The sequence below is a fragment of the Zonotrichia leucophrys genome, chromosome 18, assembly GCF_028769735.1.
Source record: "Zonotrichia leucophrys gambelii isolate GWCS_2022_RI chromosome 18, RI_Zleu_2.0, whole genome shotgun sequence".
Classification (NCBI taxonomy): domain Eukaryota; kingdom Metazoa; phylum Chordata; class Aves; order Passeriformes; family Passerellidae; genus Zonotrichia; species Zonotrichia leucophrys.
The window spans coordinates 4591625-4606127 of record NC_088187.1 but is presented as its reverse complement, the minus strand read 5'-3'; the positions used below and the strand labels follow the sequence as shown (position 1 = coordinate 4606127).

Sequence of the window (14503 nt, the reverse complement as noted above, 5' to 3'; positions counted from 1 at the left end):
TTTTGTCAGAAACACTGATTAAAATGACCTGAATTGCTCTTTCAGCCAGACCTAGAAGGAGCTGTGTCACAGTGGTCAGTTGGTCACTGTTGTTATTGATCTAAGGCTTAATATTTGTATTTCTGCTATATGTGACTTGAAGCTTTTTGTGTTTCAGTGGGGATGTGGGACCTGGTACCCTCTTTCAATAACTTGGTGTTTTGATCCTTTTAACTGCACAGTCTTATTTCTAGGTTTATTGCTTAATACTTGGCATTTCTCAATGGACTTCAATGATTTGGTATTGAGTTTGTTTCTGAGTTTCACTGAGTTCAAGCATTCTGTGCAGGACAGTAGAATACCAACAATGGAAGAATCAAAGAAAAAAGAAAAAAACCTCACAACCCAAAAAAAATCAACCCAAACAAACAAAAAACCACCTCCACAATACCCACATTTCATGCCTTCAGGATTTATAAATGAGTCACTCTGGAGTCAGGGATTACCCAGAATGGAACCAAATAAAATAATCCCAGCAAAATCCAAGTTATTCCTTAGGGCTCAAGTCTGTAAGTGGGCAGTGTACCTTGAAGTCTATGACCTGAGACATGAAAAAATCAAACAGAAATATTCCTTGCCTGAAAGTATTTCCTGGTAAAAGCCAGTCTGAGGGAAGTGTCTTCTGTTGGTCACGGCATTGGTGTGAGTTCATGTGAGCAGAAGCAGATTAAATTTAGAAAATGTGGTGGTAGTGATGACACAGGTATGTTTGGAAGCAGAAAGTCCTGCAGGGTGGAATCTGCCTCTGGTTTGAAAAGCTGTGATGTAACCAGTGAATAGGAATGGCTCTGGACCAGAGGTGGTAGGGATGGTTTTGAAACCCAGATTGTTTTGGTAGGAAATGGCTGCAGGGAGCAAATTGTGCTGGTGGGATTCACAGAAATTCCATCATGTTATGCTCAATTCCTGTGGGTTCTCTGCTTCCTTTTTCTGCCTCTCTTGGGGTCAGGATTGAAGGCACTTGAGATGATAGTTTACATTCAGACCCAGGTGTTTGTTATTTCTTATCCATGTTACAGCCCCACAGCAGTGAGTTCTGCAGTCCTTCATTAGCAAGGCACAAAATGGCCAACTGTTTCTTGGTACAAGGTCTTTTAAGGCTCAACTATCCAATTAAGAAATGACACCTAACTTATTTTCCCTTTTAACCCAATAACTGATCACTCGAAGCCTGCAATGAGGACTTTTCTGTCCAATTAAAAAACCTCACCCAAACCCATGAAGAAGAAGGAAGAAGGTAAAGAACAACCTGTCTCCACCCTAAAACCTGCATCTTGCTTCATATTTATTTATATTTTTTTATTTCTTATATTTTTTCTATATTCTAAAATCCCAAACATTTTTTCCACTCTGTGATATTACACACCCCCAATCCCAGTGCTATCAATCAATTTTGAAAACTTCTCCACAGCCTCAGGTCAAATGCAGTGTTCTCTTGTGAGTCTGTGCCTTTCAGCACAGAAAGTTTCAAATTCTCAGCATCCAGGGCTCCAACAAATTCCAGGAGATCCTTGGGAAGAAGGAAACTCGTGATTCTGCTTGTGTGAAGTGCAGTGAATTCATTGGTTCTTACGGTTTTTTCACAGTTTCAGAGAATCAGATTTGGCTGCCACAAGGGTGGGAAAAGCAGTATATTTCGACAGCTTATACCTATTTTCTCCACTCTTTTATTTCAGCCCCCAAAAAAGCCAATTTTAGAATTCCAGACTCTGATTTATTCTATAATAAGATTTGTGTCTGCCCAAGCCCTGCTTGCCAGAATTCTCTTTATTCTTCTCTGCATGTGTTTTGCATTGGGAAATGAATAAGGTGGTTGGATAAGCTCTCAATTAAGTGTTTCCACCTAAATATCTCCTGTAATGTTCAAGTTATTTTATCATTTACATGCAAATAAGTTTACATGAAGAGAATTTGTGGAAGCTGCTTTTCTGTCCTGTCATCCTGAGAATGCCTGGACATGATGGACAGCAGGCTGAATGTTTTCCTGGTTTTATCCTTCTCTTTTGTCCATGTTTTATTTATCTTGCAGGCTGTCTGTTCAGGGAGCAGATACATCAATTGATTTGTCTTGGCTTTTTCTAACCCATCTCCATCTTCAGAAAAAAACCAAAACAAGAAGGAAAAATGCTCTCCTAGACTTGGAATGCATAATCTAGACCTTAGTGGTGTTCTGTACTGAATAATGGGGCTGTCTGATTTCTGACAGTGGTTGGAGTCAGTGATCTTGGAGATCTTTTACACAATCTCAATAATTCTGAGTCTGTGAAGAGAATTATCCCAGTTGGGGCAGTTTCCAAACACCTTGTTCATAATCATAAATAGTCTGAGAGAGATTAATTAGGATGAAGTTGTGCAGCTTCCCAGGTTGCCTCCAGTGCAGTCAGCCTGGCTTGTACTTCACTTCCTCCAGCAAACTTTTCCACTTCCAGACTGCAGTTGAAAGCAAGGAAAAAAACCAAATTTCTATTGATCTGAGGTAAAAAGTTCTTCCCAGCAAAGAGTAGTTGAGTTCTTATGTGGCCTCCACAGCAAGTGTGAATGCTGGGAAGTTGAAGAAAGATCAATAAAACTTGCCAGTTTGTTGGATGCTTTTGCCTTGGATCATTATTTATGCTTTCCCCTTGGAACAGAACAAATCACTTCAGGAATTTGTGCATGATTTAACAGTGAAGGTTATTCCTAGAAGACATCACAGTTTTTTCCTTGCCTCCTTCCAGAAGAAAGGTAAAATGGAGCCTTAGCAAAAAGATTTCACTGTATTTTCTGTTTCAGAGTGACATTGTTGTTAAAAAGATGTGGCTTCTTAGAACATATGAAAACCCCTCTTGCCTTTTCCCTGATGTTGCTGAGTCTATTGCAATTAGATTTCTCAATCTGAATCTCCCTGAAGACTTTCAACAGCATAATGAAGTAGTACAGATTTATTTTGTTTATCTGAGGCTTTGTTTTTTTCCCTCCTAAAATTTCCTTCGTTTGTGGTTACATAGGAATGGAAACCCTGAAATCACCCAAATGTCTCATTTAATCTTGTTGAATTTATAAGCCTCTAAGTCAAATGAAGAGAGTGTTGTGTTAAGGTGTGGAGTTTCATCTTGGATGGAATTTGTTTGGAGCTGAGGCTCCAAATGTCAAACACCTGATTTCTAATGGAGTTGCTGTTGCACACTTCACACTGTCAGCACTGCAGCCTTCCACCATTCTCTGGTGGAATTTGGAGATTTGTGCACTCCCCTGCCTGGACACAGATCCTCCCATCCTTCAGAGAACTGTCAGGCTCTGCCATAAGATGGTTTTGGGTTTGTTTTCCTTGAATTCTTCTATCAGAACTAGTCCAGCACTTCAGTGCACATTTCCCAAAATTTATTCTGGGTTTTTTTTAGCCTAAACATGTCCATGATCTCTTTATAGCTATTCTTGCTCTTTCTCCCAGTTCTACATCCTCCCACCCCCATGTATTTCTGGGTAGGAATCACATCCCTTTCCAGCCTTTATTTCTCTGAGGTGGACAAGCCAAACCTAATTATTCTAATTATTTCTCCTTCCCTGCATTGTGCTCTCCATGTCCCCAACCCTCCCCTGTACCTGCAGCCCTCTCTGGCACTGAGAGCAGCTGCTGTCTCTTCTAGCAGGCTTTTCACCTTTCTTTTCTTCCCCTACATTTAATCAAACACATCAAAAGATCCCATTTCTACCCTGAGACAGCATCATTTCTGAGAATTGAGGAGGTTGATTCTCATTTCTGCTCAAAGCCATCACCTCAGCTCACCTAGAGCCCCTTGCAATTCAGAGATGTGCTCTTTGCTCTTTTATTGTCTAATAGACACTGCCAATAACAGCACACTGGAAGGGCTATCAAGGTTATTCTGGGGCTTATCTACACAGAATTAGGTGAAAGCTTACAGGAAAAAGAGAAGTTTTCACTCTTTTTCTGCAATGCTGATTGCAAAAAGTGAATTTTCTTCTGCGCTGGAAAGCAGAGGATGCTGTCCTGAATATCCCCAGTAGTTGCAGACCTCTTGCATGATCCTACAACTGTTGAGTTGCATGGAAATGTGTCCCTCAGAAAAAACCCACTTCAAAATGGGGCTGGCTAATCCTGGCAATTAGTTCTATTTATGAAATAGCCTTTAAAGAAGGCTATTATTTATTATTTATTTATTTAAATATGCTCATTATGAGCATTTACCATTAAATATTATCTGTGTTTGACTTTTTGGATAAGGACAATTAGGTGAAGGCTTAGAGGAAAAGAGAAGTTTTGACTCTTTTTCTGCATGCTGGACCAATGCTGATTGCGAAAAGTGAATTTTCTTCTGCGCTGGAAAGCAGAGGATGCTGTCCTAAATCTCCTCAGTAGCTGCAGACCTCTTGCATGATCCTACAACTGTTGAGTTGCATAGAAATGTGTCCCTCAAAAAAAACCCACTTCAAAATGGGGCTGGCTAATCCTGGCAATTAGTTCTATTTATAATAATTAATAGCTTTTAAAGAAGTGTCATGTAAACATCATTATGAGCATCTACCATTAAATATTATCTGTGTTTGAGTCCTTGAATAAAGAGTATTCAAAAAGAGCACACTAACCATTTGACATAGCAGGCTGAATGGAATTATCTGCATTTTTTTCTCTTGAGTTGTTTACAAGGAGCTGTAGAAATTTGATTTGGAGCTGTGTGGCTTTTAGTGACAGCTTCTCTCATATAGTTTGATCTTTTGGTTCAATTATTAATCTGTCTGGTACTGGAAATCATTGCCAGGGTAACAAATATATTTGATATACATGGAGAGACTTGTAGCATTATAAATAACTGAGTTTAATTTAATGCCTGCTTTCCATAGTGTTGCATTTCTCAGGCCTGGTTGCTTTCTGAGTGTGAGTAATGAATAAGGACAGGAAGAGCAAAGCCATTTTCTCTTGCACACTTCATTCCCCAAATTAGTCATCTCTAGCAATCAGGTGTGTTTGGTTAGGCTAAAATGGTTGGTTCTTAGAAGTTGTAAGAAGTTTAGAATTGGTAAAACCACCTTGGAGAGTGCACTGGGGGAGCAAAGATTGCTGCTCCTCTGAAGAGTTGCTAAAAACAGTTCTAATGCATTAAATTTGGAGCTATGAGTTGAATGAACTTCTGCACTGGCTGGAGCCTTCCTTAAATCGATTGGAAGTTTTTATCACCAGCTCAGTGAAGTGGAAAATGGCTCTGCAAAGCTGATCTGCATGGGAAGGGCTCTAGAGTGGCTGCTCTGAGGTGCTGCACCAGCACTAGCTCATTCATTCCCATTTATTGCCTTGTATTGCTACCAGGGTCTGGAAAAATATGGAGAGAAAGGGATCACTGTAATATTTCTCTCATTTTTGTGGTTTGGCTTTTTTCCTCTGAGCCCTTATGGTCAAAATAATGACATGAGTATGAATGGAAATGTCTTCCTCTTCCATCTGCTGTTATGTTCTCTCTGGTCCTGCCCTTACAGAAAAAATGTGTACAACTGCTCCTGAGCCAAAATTTAACTGGCACTAATGAGTATAACTTGAAACATGACTGAAAATATTTAGAAAACTTCTAAGTTTGGAAGTAGCACCTACCTCTGACAGTCACCAGGTCAGTCAAAACACTCTGCAAATTCTGTGTATTTATACAGTGCTACTGTGCTGCACATTTCACTGCTTGACAGTGTAATGCTGAACTTTTGAGTTGAGATACACAAAGAAATTGGAGAACCCAGCCATTGATTTCAAGTATTCTTTTAATTGCTGGTGACATGTAGATATGAAAGGAAATATTTCCAGAATCAGCTAAAGTCAATGTTAAATATTTAGATAGCTTCACTCTCAGTATTAGTATGTAGTATTTATTTTCTCAGTGTACATATTAACCAAAAATTATGCTTTAAAAGGAAGGAAAAAATCACCTTGCTGTACTTAAAAGTGGGATGTTTGGTCTGTAGGCTGAGAAGAAGCAGAGACTTCCAAAGTTCAGTTTGAAGGGTTTTTGTCACCATCACATTTTCTGGAAAAATCCCTTTGCCCAGGATTTCTCTCCTGGGAAGCTGAGAAGCCTCAGAGAAAAAGGAAAATAATTCTTATCTCATTTGCTTCTCCTGTGTTTTGCTGCTTTGGAATGTGGTTTGGACATTGTTTACCCACAGGTGATTGTTTCACTGGTTTCATGTGAATTGTTTTTATTTATTGGCCAGTCAGGGCCAAACTGTGTCAGACTCTCTGGAGAGAGTCACAAGTTTTCATTATTATCTTTTAGCCTTGTGTCTGTATCCTTTCTGTATTCTTTAGTATAGTTTAGTATAGTATTCTTTTATTTAATATAGATGATAAAATAATAAATTACCCTTCTGATATCAATGGAGTCAGATGTATCATTCCTCCCTCCAACAGGGGTCTCAGAAAATACAACAGGTTTTAAACAAAACCTGTATGGAAAAGAGTAGAAGCTCCCCCAACAAATTATATTTACTTGGAAGTTCTGATTTACCATGAATCTCCTGTGTGATAGTGGTGAAAAAATAGCAGTGAGGTATCCAGAAACTTTATACCCAAGATTAATCATGGGTGGAAATCATTAATCAAGGGTTGTTCTTCTGCATATTAACCTCCTGGTGAAATTTTATCTTGGAATAGCAGAAATCTGTCTTTTTGATACTGTGCACTTCTGACACTGTTGTTTTTTGCTCTTGAATGATGGAAATCAACCAATCACTTCTCTAATGATTGAAACTGTAACAATAGAATTAATAAACATGACATGCTAGTCTTGCAGTGTTACAGGAGAATAGACTAATAAACACAGATAATTCCTAGAAAAAGGTATTCTTGGTTTTCAAAGACCCCTTTATTAAATACATGAAAAAACTGAGAATCAGCAAAACCCACCAGATCCATCTGCTCAGTTTGCTGTGCTCTGCAGAGATAAGATCAAGAATTTGGTAAATTTTGGTGATTTTGGCTTCCCCCACAGGTGACTTATGGCTCTTTTGACTACACTTCTCTGCTCTATCTCTCTGACTACTCCAAAGACTTCGGGGGTGGACGTTTCGTGTTCATGGATGCAGATTCCAACAAGACAGTGGAGCCCCGAGCAGGTACGAGCCAGGCTGGCTGCAGCTTCTGCCATTTATTGACTTTTCTGGGCTGGCAGCTGGTGTGGGACTGGGTTTGGGGCAGCAGGAATAACGTGGGGTAGTGGAGCATGCTGTGTTCAGGTTGGTCACACCAAAAGTAAAGATTAGAACAGGTTAAAATACAGCCACAATTTGTAATGTGTGGTGTTAAACCACAAGAAGTGACTTCCTGGAAAGATGTAGGGCTTAGAAGAGGTGAGCAGTTCTGACAGCTTAGCAGGTGGGAAATAGTAATAATAGTAATAATTTTAGATTCTTAGCTTTAAGACATTTACAGCATAGTGTAGCTAAAGCTGATAGGCCAAGAAACACTTCTAGTATATTAGGAAATAGTTTGCTTCTGATTGTGATAGCATGAATTATAACACCTTGTCTCACCCTTCTCATGAGACTGAAAATAGAATAAAAGGTTCAAAACACCTCTCAGTTGCCCCATCTCTGAGTCAAAATGAGCTCAGTCTGACAACTGTGCAGCAAGAGCAGAGCTAACTGTCACTGCAGCAAATCCAAATTAAAGCAATTTATTTTACACTGGCCTGAAATTCCATTGCTGCTCAAGGTGGGGCTTAAAATACCCTGTAATGGCTGAGGGTGGGTGTGAAGGTGATGGATTGTCACAGCTCTGCTGGAGCATGGTGAACCAGGATTACTTGCCTATAAATCCATCCCTGCTTCCAGGAGGTCTGACAGGGATGAGCCTTCTGATGGCTGTCAGTTATAAATAAATAAAAAACCTTTCAGGCTGGTTTGAGATTTTTTTAATATGTGGATAATTTGAAACTAGAATTACTCTGGGGCTGCCTAGAGAGGAGCTCAGCCTCAGCTCATCTGTCTGGCAGGTGAGTGCTGAGCTTCCAGCAGTGTTACCTTTCATAATGCAAGATCAGCCACACTGCTGCAGGGAAGAGAAAAAATGGGCAACTTTATATTCCTGCTGTGTTCTGTCTTTTTTTTCCAAGACAGAAAATATGGAAATTTACTCATTTAAAGAGCCTCAGTAATTGTCTGCTGACAGTTGTTACCCCAAGCAGAACTGACTTCAGATTATTGCTGCCTGCAGATTGGGATGGGTGTTCTTTGAATTCTGGATCACAGTGATGCTGCTTTAGATTAACTCTGGAATTACCTGGGTTTGCCAGCAAGAACTGTGTGTTTGATTATTTTGTCTTTTATGGTTGGAAGTCAACCCTAAACTGAAAGCTTCATCTTTTGCAAAATGCTGCTGCCAGTATTTTGAAAGGGAACACATTAAACTATTTTTCAGATGCAATTCTAAGATTACCAGATCTGTGTAGCTGTAGAAATCACAACTGAATTCTAGGTGTGTGAGGAGAGCTGTCTCAGCCTGGCTGCAGTGCCCAACATGCCCCTGACTTAATTTCCTAAAGTCTGTAACTGTGAAATTGCTTCCATTCAGCCCCATCTATTCATTTTCAGGTTTTCTGCTGCAAGGTCTTTGCTCTTGATGTTGTTTTGGGGGAAGAAGGGGAAGCTGATGAAATCCAGAATTTTCTTTTTGGCTGTCCCTTTGCCAGGGGGATGTATGGGCAGTGAAACAAAGCAATGCACAAATATCCCTCATGGACACAGGAGAAAATGAATTACACTTTTCTAACACATCTCTGCTCTCACAGTTGTCAGGGCTCCTCTGATTGTGTCACAGCCTCTGGTGCACAATCCCCACTGACATCCTGGGAGCAAAGCAGAAAAGCTTGAGAGCTGAAGCACAATGTGAAGGCATTTGCACTTATTTTTCCTCTTGCTGATAAAATGTGTTTTCTGAAGGAATGACCCCAGGCTGTTTTCTATTGCTGGAACAAGTTGATGTATTTTTCATGTTCATAATGTTCCTCTGCAATGTTTTTTCTCTCCTTCTGTCTTTTTGGCTTTTCTTTGTTTGTTTTGTTTTACGCTTCTTTTGATCCTTTGTGCTTCTCTTGCCACTCCAGCTCCACTTTTAAAACCACATGTTGATGAGCTTTCATGCTTCTCTTTTAGGAGCTCCAGGCTTTTCTAGGGATGACTGTCATAATCACTGGTTCAGTTTTCATGCTTGACAACTAATTTACTTTTCTCTATTGCTAATGCCACTGCACTCCTAAAAGCTGGTACTTGTCTCACACTTAGCCTGTATTTTTGGGGACCTGAGTGCCAAAATGAGCAGGTTTCTTTTCCTGTGAGCAGCAATTTGTCCAAGTGTCAGTGAGGAGCAGAAAGGCATTGTTAGTGATGCAGCAGAGCAGAAAAGCAGCAGTTGGAAATCCAAGAAGCAGCAATGAAAGCATTGTGGGATGTCCTGTGTTTGAAATGCTGCCTGGGCAGGCCCCACTGCTGCTGCAGATGCATTTGCAGCACTGCTCTGGTGAGGATCAGTGCCAGCAGTGGAGCCTAAATTAAAATGCTTTTCACTTCCCTCAGTGGACATCACTTGCACGTTACCTAAGAAGTCTCTAAGTCCTGACTCTCACATAGTTCACTGAACAACTCTCTAATTTATAGGATGATCTTTAACATCCCCTAGTTTGGTTCTTAGCAAACATTAGCTTTAAGAAGGAATTGTGATTTATTAACATTGAGGCTCTTCAGGTTATTTTTTTTGACAGAAATGAACAAGTCAGCACCAGTTCAAGTGTACAGACCTTTGGCTAATTCATAACCAGACGTGGCATGAAGGAACACATCTTTCTTGTGCTCTCATGGGCTTCAGAAGTGAATATTTGTCTTTTGACATTAGTCAGGACCTCTCTGTGCCACAAGAAACTCGCTGTACCATGAGGAAGAAAATTCTTAATGCCAAGGGATATACAACTTTGAAAATATTTCTTTTTGTGACAAAGAAACAGATCTAAAGTAGAATCTGTTCCTTTTAAATATACATGGAAATTCTGTTTCCAAAATCGTCATACTGGGATTTTTCCACCCCTTTGCACCAGGATTGGCTCTGTTTGAGAGACTGTAAGAAACAGAACAACATTTTGAAAATGAAGCCGTTCAAAACAGAGCCCTTTCAATATTAACTCTTCTTGCTGGTCTGAGACATGTTTTAGTAATCTGCAAGATATAAGGAGGAATAAGAATAAATGGCAAATATCAAGGCTTTCCTTTTTCAATCACAAAATTGGTATTCTTTCTTCTGCTGCTAAACTTGTCAGCGTTTAAAGTTTCACATTTTAAAATTTCATTATTTTGCAGAGTCTTGTGTGAATTTGGGGTCTGGCAACATTAGGCAGGTCCCAGACTTCACTTGATCATCAAGTGTAGATGAAACTACTGTTGGAATGAAATCCCATTTCTGGTTCTGTGTTCTTTATTTGCATGTGCATTTCTTGGTTTGAAGGTCAGCTTTGCTGCACTTCTTTTCAACTTACAAGGCAATTTGTTCTTCATACAAGTAATTTATTATACAAAGGCAGCAGGAAAGGTCACAATCACTTCTGTGTGTTGCTGGGAGAAACTAATTTGTGGGGCAAAATGAATTCTGTACATTGGAGAGTGCAGTGTGACTCTTTAATCTCAAACTTATCTGGAACTGTAAAATATTTGATTTGAAGGTATAAGATATTTGGGAACCCAAATATCCCATACAAACAATCTCATCTTCCTCTGTATTCAATCCACATCCTCCAGATTCAGTCTAGATCATGATAATCTGCCAATTCCAGCTTCACTTTTGCTCCAATCAGTAAAAAACTGCAGCACATCTTGAAGTTAAATCAATATCAGCTGAAAGCTGAGAATAATTTCTAAAACATCACAGAAGTAGCTGTCAGTCCTGGTGAGGAACAAATGGAGGCAGCATTAGCAGCTGCAGTAAGCACTAGCCATGCAGAGGACAGCAATTCTTAGTGATTTGCAAAACATCACAAATTGTGCCAGGGACTGGTGAGGTGATTGCAAAGAGGGGTAGGAAAAGGAGAATCTGTTGCAGTCCTCCAGGTGGGATTTGCTTAAAGCACTTAAATTCTCCCAATTCATCATTTTAAAATAAGTAATTTACTTAAATAAATTTTATTGTGTGCTTGCAGAAAACATTATTACCAGTTTATTTGCTTAATGATGTGATGGGGTTTCTTGGACACTACATGAGAATGAATTGGTGATTAATCCTAAACAGATGCAGAGGATGAGAAGACAACTGTTGTGCATTTTCCCTGGCAGTGCTCCTGTCTGGCTGTCACTCAGCAGCTGAGATGCAGCTTTTCCTTCTTTCCTGAGGAACATTTAGAGCTGATAAATGTTAGGCAGAGAGTGGAAGCTGTCAGTGCATGAGATGAAAGATCTGTGGTGCCAAATAAACTGTTCTTGCTTCCCTTTAACCAGACAGAGGAGTTGCTTCACAGAATTCACAGAATTCACAGAATCACTGGGCTGGAAGAGACCTTCAGGATCATCGAGTCCAACCCAGCCCCAACACCTCAGCTAAACCCTGGCACCTTGTACAGCTACCCAGCTGATGCATATGGGAGCAGATTGATACCATATATATGAAGACATATTTATTAAAGAAAAAACTTAAAAGACATTCAGTATAGCAAAAAAAAAATTCTATTTAACTGGCTTAACACACTGAACCTTGTCTAGCTGTGAATTACTACTACTTCTAGTCAGAGATCAAACAAAACAGCTTGAAAATCACTTTAAGGCAAAGCTTTGGGTGAGCAGGTGAGGGACCAATAATAATAATGTACTTTAATGAAGTTGAAATATGGTTTAAAAGGGGAAAAAAGTCGTGACACAGGGGATTTGTATGGAATCCTTGAGGGCAGCACTGTTCATTGCAGCACTGGTGGGACTGGAGGACGTTGCCTTCATTTAGTTTTTCATCCAGAAAAGCAGGACAGTGAGGTGGGAATGAGCTGTGCCCACAAATGGATCTGTTCTCTCCATGTCTGGCTTCACCCATTATTGAGCTGCAGGCACAGAAGGGATAAATTGCTGTGAAAGACTCTGAATGCACTCTGAGGATTAGATGTGAGCTGCAGCTGAACATGAAAGGGACTCAGGGGTTAGTGGGGAAACCCAGCCCCATAAAGCCAGTCCAGGTTTGTCCAGATCCCCCCTGGGTGCTGCTCAGGAGGATGCAAACAAAGGAAATTCTGGATCTTTGGTGTCCTTTTAGAAGAGAAACCCAGTGATGTGCCTGGTGCCCATTTGAGCTGAGGAGGTGGGGTAAGGGTTAGAATGGCTCATGTTGTTGTTGTGCAGACTTTAGGCAGGCTTCAGCTTTCAAACAAACTGTGATTTGAACAGTGAGGGAAAACCTGAGCAGGAAAACCTCATGCTGTTGAGGTGAGGGAGCTGTGCAGGTGAGAAATTTTGGCTTCCTTGGGAGAACTGGAGCAGTCCCACAGAGCCACATCAGTTCAGAGTTACCTGCTGGACCTCAAGCATCAAACCTGTACACTCTCAGAAGAGTTTATTAATGGAGGAATGCAGAGGGCTCCATTCTGCTGTCTCACTGAGAGGGATGGCAGTGTGCTCTGCTGTCAGCATCAAAGTCACCAAAGTCACTGCATTTCCATCTCACCTGGTGCCACCTGAGGCCCCCAGTGTCCCCATGCAGGGTGGTGATGGTCAAGGCTTTGGGCAGGCACACCCCTGAGCACTTTTATCTATAAAAAAGAACTGCCAAGCCCATGCATGGATGGAGTGGCTCTTTCTAAGGAAAGTGAATTTGGGCATGGCTGATGGGTGACTTTGTGACCTGCCTGAGTGGGAGTGATCAGAGCAGGCACAGAAAGTGATAGCAAACACTTGGTGCAATGCTGACATCTGCCACAGCTGCTTGAAACCTGCTGAGGTTTTGTCTCTGAAGGCTTCTTGCCCCCTCTGTGGTGCTTCCTCCTCCTTTGGTTCAAAATCAGAGCCAGGACTAGAAGGGGAGCAGGGAGGAAATCAGTTCACTTTGCTGACAGTCACTAAAGTTGCACTTCTTTGGTTTTAATTGAGGCAGCTAAGAACTGGCTGCCATGTTCTTGGCTTTTATGAAGTAGCTTTGGTGGGATTTTGTGGCAGCAGCTCTCTGGCCACAGAGAGAAACACACAACGTTCCCAGGCATTGCCTGAGAAAGTCTATGAGAAGATCAGAAAAAAGAATGAGAAACAATTCTTATCCTAACTTGCTGCACCTGTTGTTGTGAACATGCAGAATGTGTTATGGAGATTTGTGTACCAAAGGGTGGTTTCTTAATTAGCTACTGGTGATTTGATTGGAGGACCAATCAAGTCTACCTGTGTCATAACTGTCTATAAAAATAATGTGTTTCTTAATTAAGATAGAGATTGATCAGAGCCTTCTGTGAATCAATGCTAATTATTACCCACTGTGATGATAGGATTGCATGTCCAGCTTTGTGGCACCAGGGATTAATGTATATTTGGAAGGGTTAAAAGCTGTCAGAGTGCAGTGTGAGCTGCACAGTTTGTCTGTGATCTCCTCTGGGCTCCCAGCTCACTGGAGAGCAGCAGAGCAGTGGAGGGAGAGCTGCAGCTTTGGCAAACTCCACTGAAGGGTGAAATGTTTGTCTTTGCAGGCCGGGTGTCGTTCTTCACCTCAGGCTCGGAGAACCTGCACCGGGTGGAGAGGGTGCAGTGGGGCACTCGCTTTGCCATCACCATCTCCTTCAGCTGTGACCCCCAGCACGGCATCGGGGACCCCGGGGTGACAGGGCACCATCCCTGAGTGCCCTGCAGGGACAGACCCCAGGGTGACAGAGCACCATCCCTGAGTGCCCTGCAGGGACAGACCCCAGGGTCACAGAGCATCCCTGAGTGCCCTGCAGGGACAGACCCCAGGGTGACAGGGCACCATCCCTGAGTGCCCTGCAGGGACAGACCCCGGGGTGACAGAGCACCATCCCTGAGTGCCCTGCAGGGACAGACCCCGGGGTGACAGAGCACCATCCCTGAGTGCCCTGCAGGGACAGACCCCGAGGTCACAGAGCATCCCTGAATGCCCTGCAGGGACAGACCCTGGGTCACAGGGCACCATCCCTGATGCCTGCAGGGACAGACCCCGGGTGACAGGAACCATCCCTGAGTGCCCTGCAGGGACAGACCTGGGGTGACAGGGCACCATCCCTGAGTGCCCTGGGGACAGACCTGTGCAGGCACCATCCTGAGTGCCCTGCAGACAGACCCGTGTGACATAGCACCATCCGATTGCAAAGAGGGTACAAGCACCTGATCCCTACAATAGCTCTGCATGACAGCAACCTGCAAGAAGAGAGGAGAAAGCAGCTCTTGGAACCTCCCTTGCAATCAGAACTGCCCAGCTGTGGGAACAGCTGTCACACATTTTGATTTCACAGCTCCTTTTCCATAAATGTTGCAA

At 41.9% G+C, this 14503-nt stretch overlaps 1 protein-coding gene across 2 annotated transcripts in view; it reads left to right on the top strand.

The window, feature by feature from the left end:
* The window catches only part of OGFOD3 (2-oxoglutarate and iron dependent oxygenase domain containing 3), a 31130-nt gene extending 16990 nt beyond the window's left edge, over nucleotides 1–14140 (top strand). The window contains exons 8-9 of one of the 2 annotated variants that reach the window (XM_064728307.1): nucleotides 7008–7131; nucleotides 13704–14140. In XM_064728307.1, coding sequence (XP_064584377.1) covers nucleotides 7008–7131; nucleotides 13704–13852 — 273 coding nt within the window. In that variant the 3' untranslated portion in view covers nucleotides 13853–14140. Of the gene's footprint in view, nucleotides 1–7007; nucleotides 7132–11490; nucleotides 13168–13703 lie in introns of those variants that run through there. The other variant, XM_064728308.1, reaches the window with a different exon arrangement.
* The last annotated feature ends 363 nt before the right edge of the window (nucleotides 14141–14503 follow it).